Here is a 13346-nt window from a genome sequence, read left to right on the forward strand (position 1 = left end):
TGGGATTAAAGGCATACACTACCACGCCTGGCTAAAGTTATATTTCTTTTTTTTTTAATATTTTTTAAAAATATGGAACGCTTCACGAATTTGCGTGTCATCCTTGCGCAGGGGCCATGCTAATCTCTGTATCGTTCCAATTTTAGTATATGTGCTGCTGAAGCGAGCACTAAAGTTACATTTCTTAAGGAGAGAATCCTATTTAGTCATCAGTGTTTATCTGTTACCCATCCATTCTTCTAGAACTAAATTCATAATTCATTCACTTCCTGATTTCAAAAGAGTGAAATCTTTACCAATTCGATGTTTTATTTTTTTTAAATTTTATTTATAATATTATTTATTTATTTGAGAGCTACAGATACAGAGAGAAAGACACATAGAGGGAGAGAGAGAGAATGGGCACACCAGGGCTTCCAGCCACTGCAAACGAACTCCAGACGTGTGCGCACCCCCTTGTGCATCTATCTGGCTAACGTGGGACCTGGGGAACCGAGCCTCGAACCAGGGTCCTTAGGCTTCACAGGCAAGCGCTTAACCGCTAAGCCATCTCTCCAGCCCGGATGTTTTACTTTTAAAGCTTGTAGTTACAGAGAAAGTGAAGTTTGAGTGACATAGTAAGTATGTTAATTCTTTTAAATAAATGCCAGCTGAAATGAAATTAATTGAGTCTATCCTATCTGATTTATGTAGAGGAATCTTAACACTTTTACAAATTGTTTAAAACAATAAATATTTTTAGATTTTCTTGATCTGCAAAAAACATTTTGGGATCAGTTTTGTTAAAATATATATAATTCATCTATTTTTTTTTCAAGGTAGGGTCTCACTCTAGTTCAGGCTGACCTGGAATTTACTATGTAGTCTCAGGGTGGCCTCAAACTCACGGTGATCCTCCTGCTTCTGCCTCCTGAGTGCCTGGGATGACTGAGGAAGGTGGTGAAGGTCACGCAGCAGTCAGACTTGACCTACTCTTGGAAATTCCACAGGCTTCCTGTAGCATCTCTCTTTCTGCTGTAGTAATAATTACTGTGTACCATATTTTTCATTGTTAAATGTATTAAATGATATTCAAGCCTGCTAATACATTCTGTCATCTGACATCACCAAATATCAGATGCTTAAAATTAATAAGATAATTTTATTTCTTCTAGAGTCATTTTATCAGATCTGCACTCAAGACTAGTAGTTTTCAGCCTGTTTGCATCCCCTCTTCTAGAGCAGTGGAAAAGTGTTCTATAAATCCAGGACATCCTCATCTGGGTAGCAGCAGTCTATCTTTTCGTAACACATTTGCTTCCAGACAAGGTAAAAGTCCTTATGAATAAAAAATGTCAGCTGTGAATTTTCTTCATGCTATTTAAGCTAAAAATGTATTTACTTGGGTTGGAGTGACAGGTCAGTGGTGGTTAAAGATACTTATTTGCAAAGCCTGATGGCCCAGGTCTAATTACCCTGCACCCATGTAAAGGCAGATATACAAAGTGGTACATATATCTAGAATTCATTTAGCAGCCAGAGGTTCTGACATGCCCATTCCTCTTTCCTTCCCTTTCTCTCCTTGCAAATAAATAAATAAAATAAAAAATAAAAATAAAATTTTTTTAATAAAAATTTTGTTTACTGCCAGGCATGGTGGTGCACACCTTTAATCCCAGCACTCGGGAGGCAGAGGGAGGAGGATTGCCATGCGTTTGAGGCCACCCTGTGACAACATAGTGAGTTCTAGGTCAGCCTGAGCTAGAATGAGACCCTACTTCAAAAAAAAAAAATTTATTTACTAAGTGGTAGGTAAAATTTATTTATAAAAGGCTTGGTTTCATAAAATTGGCTCTCTTTTTTTTCTTTTTTAGCTCAAGTAGCGTTTATGGTAGTGTATGCCTTTAATCCCATTACTTGCAAGGCAGAGGTAGGAGGATTACTGTGAGTTCAAAGATAGCCTGGGACTACAGAGTGAGTGGCAGGCTAGCCTGGGCTAGAATGAGACCCTACTTTGAGAAAAACAAAAAAAAATCTTGTTCAAATTATGAATCATGTCCTAATTTATGTTTCTGTGGTTTTCTTTTAAGGTATGGTATCATTCTAGTCTAGCCTGACCTGGATGACCTAGGCTGGCCTTGAGTTTATTGTGATCCTCATACCTCAGCTTCTTGAGTGCTGGCATTAAAGGCATGTACCACTCTACCCAGCTCTAATTTATGTTTCTTACTTCTAACTTTTAGAAATTGTCAGAAGCACTGGTGAATTTAGAAAATGTTCACTTATTTAGAATCAGAAATGCTTTGTAATAGAATTCTGTAGTTCTCAAGACAGGGTGCATATTTATTGTTTTCTTGCTTTTTCTGCAGAGAAAACTCACATGAGTACAGTTAAAAGTTACTATAGTCTTCCATTTATTTGTGATTTACTTGCCAAGTTTTCAGTTATCCATATGACCTATGTTCTGAAAGTATTAAGTAGACAATTCAAAAATAAACAGTTCCTCAGGTTTAAAGTATAAGTCATTCTGTACAGCATGATGAAATATCAATCTGCTCAGCTCATTGTTCCCTGGACAGAAATCATCCCTAGTCCAGCTCAATCATACTGTGTAGGAAAAGCAGTAGACACAGGCTTGTACTATCTGTGGTTGCAGGCATCCAGGAGGGATCTAATAGTGTTGTTTTCCATGGATGAGGTGGGATGTCTACTATAGTTCTGTTTTTTTTTTTTTCAAGGTAGGGTCTCCCTCTGGTCCAGGCTGACCTGGAATTAACTCTGAAGTCTCAGGGTGGCCTTACAGCGATCCTCCTACCTCTGCTTCCCGAGTGCTGGGATTACTATAGTTCTGTTTTAAAAAATATTTTATTTGTTCATTTATTTGTGTGTGTGTGTGTGTGTGTGTGTGGTGGGGAGACAATGGGCATGCCAGGGCCTCCAGCCACTGTAGACGAACTCCAGATGGATGTGCCACCTTGTGCATCTGGCTTACATGGGTCCTGGGGAATTGAACCTAGGTCCTTAGGCTTCACAGGCAAGCAAGTGCCCTAACCTCTAAGCCATCTCTCCAGACCCAATCTTTGATATTTGAATAAAAGATTAAAGAAAATCATAAGACTGTCACTTGAATGGTATGCAAGCTTATGTGTCTTCAACCTATGATTTATTAAAGGATTTTTATATTACACTCATTAAAGAGTCTTTGTAAAATGCCTTATATTTTATAATATACTAATAGTCCTTACAAAATTGTTGTGAAGTTAATTTGAGTCAAGTTTTATGTTGTAAAGAGAAGAAAGATTGTGATTTGCTTGCTCATGGTTATTTGGCTCCCGAGCAAAGGGCAGGAGTATGGCCCAGTCATGTGTCTTCTGTGAAGCAGACACTGGTTTTTGTTCTTTCTTCTTTTTCTTTTTTGTTTTCTCAAGGTAGGGTTTCACTCTAGTCCAGGCTGACCTGGAATTACCTCTGCCTCTCAAGTGGTGGGATTGAAGGGTGTGCCACTATCTAGCAAAAGCATTTTCTATAGTTATCATCACTTTTTTTTTTTTTTTTTGTAGTTGTAGGGATTGAGCTCAGGGCATTGTGTTGGGCAGATGTTTGATCACTGAACTATACTCTCTTCCATAATTTAATTAAAAAAAATTTTTTTTGCCAGGTGTGGTGGTATACACCTTTAATCCTGGCACTAGGGAGGCTGAGATATTAGGATTTCTGTGACTTCAGGGCCCACCTGAGACTACATAGTGAATTCTAGGTCAACCTGGGCTAAAAAAATAGGGGGACTGGGGAAATGGCTTAGCTGTTACAGCATTTTCCTGTGAAGCCTAAGGACCTGGGTTTGATTCCTCAGGATAAACATAAGCCAGATACACAAGGGGGCACATGTGTCCGGAGTTTGTATGCAGTGGCTAGAGGCCCTGGCATGCCCATTCTCTCTTTCTCTCTGCCTCTTTCTTTATCACATATAAATGGATCAAATAAAATAAAAAGGGGGGGGCTGGAGAGGTGGCTTAGTGGTTAAGCACTTGCCTGTGAAGTCTAAGGACCTGGTCCGAGGCTCTGTTCCCTAGTACCCACATAAGCCAGATGCATAATGGGCTGCATGCATCTGGAGTTTGTTTGCAGTGGCTGGAGGCCCTGATGTACCCATTCTCTTCCTCTCTCTCTCTGCTTCTTTCTAAACAAAAAAACACAAAATACAGGGGCTGGAGAGATGGCTTAGCGGTTAAGGCATTTGCCTGCAAAGCCAAATGACCTAGGGATGGCTTAGCGGTTAAGGCATTTGCCTGCAAAGCCAAATGGCCTTGGTTTGATTTCCCAGGACCCATGTTAGCCAGTTGCACAAGGAGGTGCATGCATCTGAAGTTGGTCTGCAGTGGCTGGAGGCCCTGATGCGCCCATTCTCTCTCTCTCTCTGTCCCTCTTTCTCTCTGTCAAATAGGTAAATAAAAATAAAATACTAAAAAACTTATAAGCTGGGCATGGTGGCTCATGCCTTTAATCCCAGCCCTTGGGAGGCAGAGGTAGGAGGATCACCATGAGTTCAAGGCCACCCTGAGACTACATAGTGAATTCTAGGTCAGCCTTAGTTAGAGTGAGACCTTACCTTGAAAAACCAACCAACCAACCAACCAAACAAACAAACAAACAAAAAAAACCCCAAACACACACATACACACACCTACCTTTATCTACCTACCTACCTACCTACATAATACATGATTTATAAGAAATGGTTGGGGGTTTAACAGAAGAGAGAGAGAGAAAACATGAGTGGGTTCTCCAGGGCCTCCTACTGCTGTAAATGAACTCCAGAACCACACACCACTTTCACCACTTGTGCATCTGGCTTTATGTGGGTCCTGGGGAATTGAAACCAGATTGTTAGGCTTTGCAAGCAAGTTCCTTTAATCACTGAGCCATCTCTCCAGGCCACTAATAAATTGAAAGCAATCCTACCTCTGCCTCCCTAGTGTTGAGATTAAAGGTGTGTACCACCATAGCTGGATTGAATAACTTTTTTTGAGGTAGGGTTTCACTCTAGACCAGGCCGACCTGGAATTCACTATGTAGTCTCAGGGTGGCCTTGAACTCAAGACAGTAAGACAATCCTCCTACCTGTGCCTCCCAAGTGTTGGGATTAAGTGCATACACCACCATGCCCAGTTTGAGTAACTTTTTAAAAATTTGTTTATTTATGTAAGAATAATAACAGAGAGAGAAAGAGGCAGATAGACAAAGAAAATGGGTGCGCCAGGGCCCCTAGCCATTGCAAATGAACTCCATGCGCCCCCTTGTACAGTTGGCTTGTGTGGATCCTAGGGAATCAAGCCTTCACAGGCAAGTGCTTAACTGCTAAGCCATCTCTCCAGCTTTTGAGTAACTTTACTTTTTAAAAATTTATTATTTATTTACTTGAAAGAGGGAGGGAGAGAGAGAGAATTGGCATGCCAGGGCCTTCGGCCACTGCAGAGGAACTATAGACATGTGTACCACCTTGTGCATCTGGTTTATGTGGGTCCTGGGGAATCGAACCTGGGTCCTTTGGCTTTGCAGGCAAGCACCTTAACCACTAAGCCATCTCTCCAGCCCGAGTAACTATTTTTTAAACTATTCCACAGTTTACTTGACCATGATAATCAGACAATTTAAAAAAAAAAAATAGTTACTTATTTGAGAGACAGAGAGGAGAGGAGAGAGTGCCAGAGAGTGTATTTGTACATCAGGGCCTCCTGCCACTGCAATAGACTCATCTGCCACTTTGTGCATTTGGCTTTATGTGGGCACTGGGGAATTAAACCCAGGCCATCCAGCTTTGCAAACAAGCACCTTTAACCACTGACTCATTTTACTAGCCGAATAATCACACAGTTTTTAGGCCTTTTTATCCATAATACTATAAATAACATCATATATTTAATTTTTTTTTTTTTTTTTGGTTTTCTCATTCTAGCTCAGGCTGACCTGAAATTCACTATGTAGTCTTAGGGTGGCTTTGAACACTCTGCCATCCTCCTGAGTGCTGGGATTAAAGGCATGTGCTGCCATACCCAGCTTTTTTTTCTTTCCTTTTTTGAGACAAGTTCTCAAATGGTAGTCCAGACTGGCCTAGAGATCATGGTAGTCCTGCTTCTGCCAGCCTCACAAGTGCCACCATCTTTCTTTTATGTTATCTCATTAGGATAAGAGTGAGATTATTAGGTCAAAGTTTGTTCCCAGAAAATTTGTCAGTTTTCATGGCCATTGAAACTATCAACTCTGCCATTTTCACCATAGCATTAAATGTTATCACTGTGATTCTTATTTTTTAAGACTATTTGTTGACAACTTTCATAAATACAGACCATCTACCACAATCATAATCCCCTCTTACCACATTCCCTTTTGTCCTCCCAATGCCGCCTCCACCAGATCTCTTCTTGTTTCCAACTAGTCTCTCTTCTATTTTGATGCCATCATTTTTTTTTCCTCCTATTATGCAGGTCTTGTGTAGGCAGCATCAGCCACTATGAAGTCATGAATATCAACGCCACTTTGTGACTGGATGACAGCATTATAAACTGTCCTTCCCTTCCTTTGGCTCTTACATACTTTCTACCACCCCTTCTTCAATGGTCCTGAGCCTTTGAGGATGTATGACTGTGATTCTTAGTTACTAGCTGTCACTCTACAATGTTGGCAGCTTAAATGTCTTCTTTGGTTTTTTTAAGTTAGGTTCTCATTCTAGCTGTGGATGACCAGGAACTCACTCTAGAGTCCATGAACTCAGTGATCCTCCTTACCTCAGCCTCTGGAATACTGGGATTGAAGGTGTGTACCACCATGTTTGGTCTAATTTTTATTTGTTTTGATTTCTAGTAAGGATGTAGGTATTTATACATGTTAATACTTTTAAAATATACTTCTGATTCTTTTTTTTTTTTATCCTTCACATCAAACTTTACAACTGATCTTTATTGCATGCTGAGCAGAAAGAGAGAGGAGAGGGGGAGAATGGGCATGCCAGGGCCTCTAGCCACTGCAAACCAATTCCAGATGCATATGGACCTTGAATTTTGTACTTCTTTTTTTTTTTTTAATTTTTATTAACATTTTCCATGATTATAAAAAAATATCCCATGGTAATTCCTTCCCTCCTCTTTCCCTTTTGAAATTCCATTCTCCATCATATTACCTCCCCATTACAATCATTGTGCTTACATATATACAATATCAACCTGTTAAGTACCCTCCTCCCTTCCTTTCTCTTCCCTTTATCTGATTCATTTTTTTTTTTATATAGAGAAAGGGATATTTATCTAAGTTTTTATTTTTTATATTTTTATTTTTTTTGAGTGTTTACAAAATGTAATATTTTTTTCTCACTTTTTTTTTTTTTTTTTTTTTTGGTGGTGGTGCACGTCTTTAATCCCAGTGCCCAGGAGGCAGAGGTAGGAGGGTCACCTGAGTTCAAGGCCACTCTGATACTAGGAGGAAGGACAAGGGGGTCCTCTTCCCTGCTGGTACCGCCACTGTGTGATAAATGACTCTTGCTGCTAGTGAAGATGCTAGCAGGCCAAAGGGATGGAGCTCGGGGCTAGCTCCACAGCAGAGCACTTGGCCAGCATGCAAGCCATTCTCGGCAGAGGTGTGCTGCATACCTGTAACCCCATCCTTGGAAGGTGAAGGCAGGAAGGTTAGGAATTTAGCTCAGTTATATAGCTGGGAGGCAAGCTTTGGCTACGTAAGACATTGTCTTCAACAATAAATGTGGGTGTGGTGACACTTGTAATCCCAGTGCTTAAGAGGTGGAGGGAGGATGCTCAGAAGTTCAAGGTCATCCTCAGCTACATAGGTAGCTCATGATAAAACAGTCCACCAGGTCAGACCGTTAGGGGAGGCTTTCAAAAGGAGCAGGTCCGGGACCGGAGAAGGGACGGGCAGGGGCCACTCCTGGCCCCAACCAGCCTGCCTCTGGAAGGCAGATTCTCCTTAGCTGCTGCATGGCTATCTTCACTGCTCCACCTTCCCACGGCTGGGGTGGGTAAACAAGTCTTCACTGAGCCCCTGGGCTAGTTGCTGGTCCACCAGGAGAGGAGACCCAGGCCCGGCTCACTGATGGATCCCACAAGTGTGTAGGGCGCCTCCTTTTTTGGCAGCTCCTCACTGGAAGAGGTGGCCTCAGCTGAGCTGGGCCCTGTGGGGGACGTGTCCACAAAGCTCTCATCCACTACCCGGAAGTGGATCTCTTCCCCCGTGTCCATGTACAGGTCATGCGCTCCTTCTTCTGTCTCATACTCCCACACCCAAACCTGCTCTGTTTCATCAAACTTAGCAGGCTGCTGCAGTGACTCTGGGGGAATGAGAATGTCTTCAAAGAACCCTAGAGAGACATGTACCCCCTCTGGGCTGCAACCCTTGATCTTCCCAATCAGAATCTCATCCAGGAAGGGGTGGAACACCATGTAGCGGAAGTTTGTCTCTCACTAGATACATCTCTTACCCTCTTTTAAATTTTATTTTCAGATGGACTTCACTAAGTGACCAGGTTGCCTTTGAACTTACCATAGCCCAGGGAGGCTTGGACCTTGATGTCCTCCTGACCTGGCTTATAATTCTTTTTTTTTTTTTTTTTTTTCGAGATAGTTTCCTCACTCTTATGCCCAGCTGACCTGGAATTCACTATGTAGTCTCAGGGGCCTTGAACTCCTGGTGATCCTTCTACCTCTGCTTCTCTAGTGCTGAGATTAAAGGCATTGTGCCACCACGCCTGGCAATAATTCTTTTTTGGAATTTTTTTTTTTTAATTATTGACAACTTCTATAACTCCCTCCCCCACTCCCTTTTCCTTCACAGCTCTACTCTCCATCATACCTCTTCCCCCTTTCCAGTCATCTCTTACTTTAATGTCATCATATTTTCTTCCTATTATACTGGTCTTGTGTAGGTATGCCAGGCACCTGCAAGGTCATGGATATCCAGCCATTTTGTGTCTGGAAGAATGCACTTAAGGAGTCCATCCTTCCTTTGGCTCTTACATTCCCCCTGCCAACTCTTCCACCATGGACCCAGAGTCTTGGAAGGTGTGAAGAGATATTTCGTGTGCTGAGCACTCCTCTGTCATTTCTTCCTCAGCACTATGTGCCTTTTGAGTCATCTCAAGGTCACTGCCATATGAAAAGAAGCTCTATAATCCAAAAGTGAAAGGAGCATTAATATATGGGGCACAAACATTTAAAAAAGTGCTTACCAGGCCAGTTTGGTGAGCATAGTATATGCATTTAGCCAGATACCAGCAGACATAACACCTCTAGGGTTTATGACTTCTCCTGTTAGAAGATTTACAGTATCAGGCATGTATCCCTTTCCCATGGAGTAGGGCCTCCAGTACAATTAGATAGCAGTTGGTTTCTTCTCCCATCACAGACATGGCCCTGTTGCACCTGTTGGCTCATTTGGCCTGGCTGGCCCAAATTAAGGCTCGCAGTGTCCCACTGTTATCTCCACTGATGTCTCTCTCTCATCCCATAGGAGGTGCATACAGTATAGCTTTTTCCAGCTTTCTGTCAGCTGGTCTTCAGGGAAGCAGTTTACAGTTCAGCTCTAGCAAGGTTTCTCAGTGACCTGCAACCTAAGTATGTGGAGTCTTCAGCAATAGGTCTTACCATCTATTCCTGGTGGAAATCAAGAGCCTCACAATGGCCTGTAATGTTTTGGTGGCATCCAGGGACCTACTTGGCCAACAACTCACTGGACAGTATCCCATTCCTGATGGCTTATAATTCTTTTAAAAGTATCTCTTTCCTGATTTGCATGTGTGTGGGGGGTTGGGGGTATACCAGGTCCTCTTGCCACTGTGAAAATAAACACCAGCTTCTTGTGCCACGTTTTGCATCTGGCTAGTTTGGGATTTGAATCTATACTGGCAGGCTTTGCAAGCAAGTGCCTTTAACTGTTGATCCATCTTTCCAGTTTATCATTCCTTCTTTTTTCTTTTTAACTGTTTTAAATTGAGAAATTGTGTAATTACAGTGAACCATGATAATTCCCTCCCCTCCACAAATCCACTCTCCTTCATATCTTCTCCCTCTCTCCATTAGTGTTTTATTTTGATGTCATCTTTTCCTCCTATTATGAGGGTCTTGTGATGGTAATGCTAGGCACTGTGAAGTCATGGATATCAAGGCCAGTTTCTGTCTGAACGATTGCATTGTAAGCAGTCCTACCCTTCCTTTGGCTCTTAGATTCTTTCTGTCACCTCTTCCACAATGGATCCTTTTGCTGTCAGGTTTGCATTGCTGGTAGAATTCACCCAACCAAGAGCAGAATGTGGGAAAAAAGAGGTTTATTTTGGCTTATAGGCTTGAGGGGTTAGCTCCATGATGGCAGGGAAAACGATGGCATGAGCAGAGGGTGGACATCACCCCCTAGCCAACATGAAGTAGACAACAGGAACAAGAGAGTGTGCCAAACATTGGCATGGGGAAAATGGCTATAATACCCATAAGCCTGCCCCCAACAATACACTGCCTCCAGGAGGCATTACTTCCCAAATCTCCATCAGCTGGGAACCTAGCATTCATAACACCTAAGTTTTTGGGGGACACCTGAATCAAACCACCACAGACCCTGAGCCTTGGAAGGTGTGATAGAGATGTTTCAGTGCTGAATATTTCTCTGTCACTTCTTCTCAGCACTGTGGTACCTTTTGTGTCATCCCAGTGGTCACTGCCATTTGAAATGAGAAGCTTTTCTAACCAAATGTGAGAGTAGCATTTATATATGGGTATGAATATTAAGAAGAATGCTCACAGGGCAGTTTGGTGAGCATAATATATGCAGTTAGCCAGACAAGAACGTTACACTCCTAGGGCTTATGACCTCCCCTGGCATAGGCTTTTGATAAGATTTTCAGTACCAGGCATGTATTTCCTCCCATGGAGCAGGCCTCCAGACAAGTAGAGAGTAGTTCCCCCCATAGCAGACATGCCACTATTGTATCCCTTCTGTCATTTGGCCTGGCTGGCCAAACTGAGGCTTGCAGTGTTCACTGTTTTTACTGCTGATGATTTCTTTCTCCCATAGGGCTTCTGGTCTAAAAGGAGGAGGTTTTTATCTCAGCTCCAGCTTGATTTCTCAATGACCTTGTAGCCCAGGCATGTGGAGTCTTCAGTTATAGGGTCTTACCATGTATTTTTGGTGGAAAACCAAGAGTGGCTTTTCATTCTTAATTTCAGTGACACTCTTTATACTAACTTATCAATAAATATTTTGTGTGGCAATTACCTTAATTTTAAAATTTATTTTATGACTATTATATGGAAAATTGTCAGACAATAACTTAAATATGAGAAGCGTGAAAGAAAATGTAGCAGAAACACTTAGAAAAGAAAAACTTGCAATGGTGTTTTAAAAGAGCAGATTTAGACTGGAGAGATGGCTCAGTCGTAAAAGTCACTTGCTTTCAAAACATCCTGGCCTGAGTTCATTATTCCAGCACCCATGTAAATCCAGATGCAAAGTTGTACTTGCACCTGCCATTCTTTTACAATGGTGTGCATGCATGTGTGCATGTGCACACACATAAATTATTTAAAGGGAAATTTTTTCCCTTTAAATTTTTCCCACTCAGTTTTCAAGGTTATTAAATGAACTCGTGTTCTAAAATTTTGGTCCCAGCTGATGGCAATTTGGGAGGTGAATCCTAGGAGGTGTGTTGTTGGGGGTAGGCTTATGGGTGTTATAGCCAGCTCCCTCTTACTAGAATCTGGCTCTTTTTCCTGGTGCTGTTTTCCACCTGATGTGGCAGAGATGATGTCTAGCCTCTGCTCATACCATCCTGTCCTCTGCCATCATAAAGCTTCCCCTAGAGACTGTAAGCCAAAATAAACAACTTTCTTTCTATTAGCTGTTTTTGGTCAGGTGCTTTGTGCCAGCAACAAGACAGTAACTACGTCATGAAGGGCATGGCACATCTTCAGACATTAGCATTGTAGAAGTCTGGGAGTTTTTAAAAACTTTTTTAATTGACAGTTTTCATATATGTATGCAGTGTATTTTGATCATCATTTTCCGTTATTACCTTCTCTTGTTTCTCCTCCTCAGCTGTGTTGCTGAACCCAATAGTATGCAGGTCGTGTGCAGGAAATGACATGCACTCTGCAGTTTTGAATGCAATAGCCACTTTGTGTCTGGAAGACAACATTCCAAAACATTCCTTCCCATCCGCTTACTCTTTGATTCTTTCTGCCCTCCCTTCCTCAGTCTCTGGGAACTATTTTTACAGATAATCAGTAATGGAAATTGCTTATTTTTTAAATTTTTAAAAAATTTATTTGACAGAGAAAGAGGGAGAGAGACAGTGAGAGAATGGACGCACCAGGGCCTCCAGCCACTGCAAACGAACTCCAGATGCGTGCACCTCCTTGTGCATCTGGCTAATGTGGGTCCTGGGGAATTGAACCTAGGTCCTTTGGCTTTTCAGGGAAACACCTTAACCGCTAAGCCATCCCTCCAGCCCTGGAAATGCTTATTTTATATGTGAAAAGTATAGAACTAGACAGGTAACTTGTTACTTGTATCTTAAAAGGCAAAGCATTTTATTATTATTTTTTTGGGGTAGGGTCTTGCTGTAGCCCAGATTGACCTGAAATTCACTGTATATATTCTCTCAGGGTGGCCTTGAACTCACAGTAATCCTCCTATCTCTGCCTTCTAAGTGCTGGGAGTAAAGGCGTGTGTCACCATACCCTGCATCAAAGCAGTTTTTTTTTTTTTTTAAGATATGCTTACCTGTTTACTCATCATAGTAGCAAGGTAAAGTATCTATTCTTTTCTACATCAGTAAACACATATGTATTTTAGGGCTGGAGAGTTGGCTTAGTGGTTAAGCACTTGTCTGTGAAGCCTAAGGACCCAGGTTTGAGGCTCAATTCCCCAGGACGCACTTAAGCCAGATGCATAAGGGGGCGCATGCATCTGGAGTTCATTTGCAGTGGCTGGAAGCCCTGGTATGCCCATTCTCTTTCTCTCTCTCTCTCTTTCTCTCTCTCTCTCTCCCCCTGCCTCTTTCTCTGTCTGTCACTCTCGAATAAATATATAAAAATTAAATAATTAAAAAAGAAATACGTGTTTTAAACTTTGTTACTCAGATATGTATGATACAGTTATGAAGAATTTACACTGGTCAGTGTATAATTCCCAGGAAAAAAAAAAGTTGAACTAAGAGGCTGGGGAAGATATCTCAGTCTGTAATGTGCTTGCCTTGCAAGCATGAAGGCCCTAGTTGAGATCTCCTGCACCCACATAACAAGCCAGGTATGGCTATATGAGCTTGGATTCTCAGTGCTGGAGAGACAGACAGTAGGGTCCCTGTGGCTTATTGA

At 41.8% G+C, this 13346-nt stretch overlaps 1 protein-coding gene and 1 non-coding gene across 2 annotated transcripts in view; one reads left to right on the plus strand and one right to left on the minus strand.

The window, feature by feature from the left end:
• Kiaa0586 (KIAA0586 ortholog) overlaps positions 1 to 13346 on the plus strand; it is a 127475-nt gene that overhangs the window by 19457 nt on the left and 94672 nt on the right. Inside the window, exons 7-8 of the mRNA XM_045155579.1 lie at positions 1155 to 1308; positions 1854 to 1870. Coding sequence (XP_045011514.1) covers positions 1155 to 1308; positions 1854 to 1870 — 171 coding nt within the window. The remainder of the gene's footprint in view (positions 1 to 1154; positions 1309 to 1853; positions 1871 to 13346) is intronic.
• On the minus strand, positions 67 to 170 carry LOC123462441. The gene has a single exon (XR_006638263.1). It is a non-coding gene; the product is annotated as a U6 spliceosomal RNA (small nuclear RNA).

Source organism: Jaculus jaculus, chromosome 7 (genome assembly GCF_020740685.1).
Source record: "Jaculus jaculus isolate mJacJac1 chromosome 7, mJacJac1.mat.Y.cur, whole genome shotgun sequence".
Taxonomy (NCBI): domain Eukaryota; kingdom Metazoa; phylum Chordata; class Mammalia; order Rodentia; family Dipodidae; genus Jaculus; species Jaculus jaculus.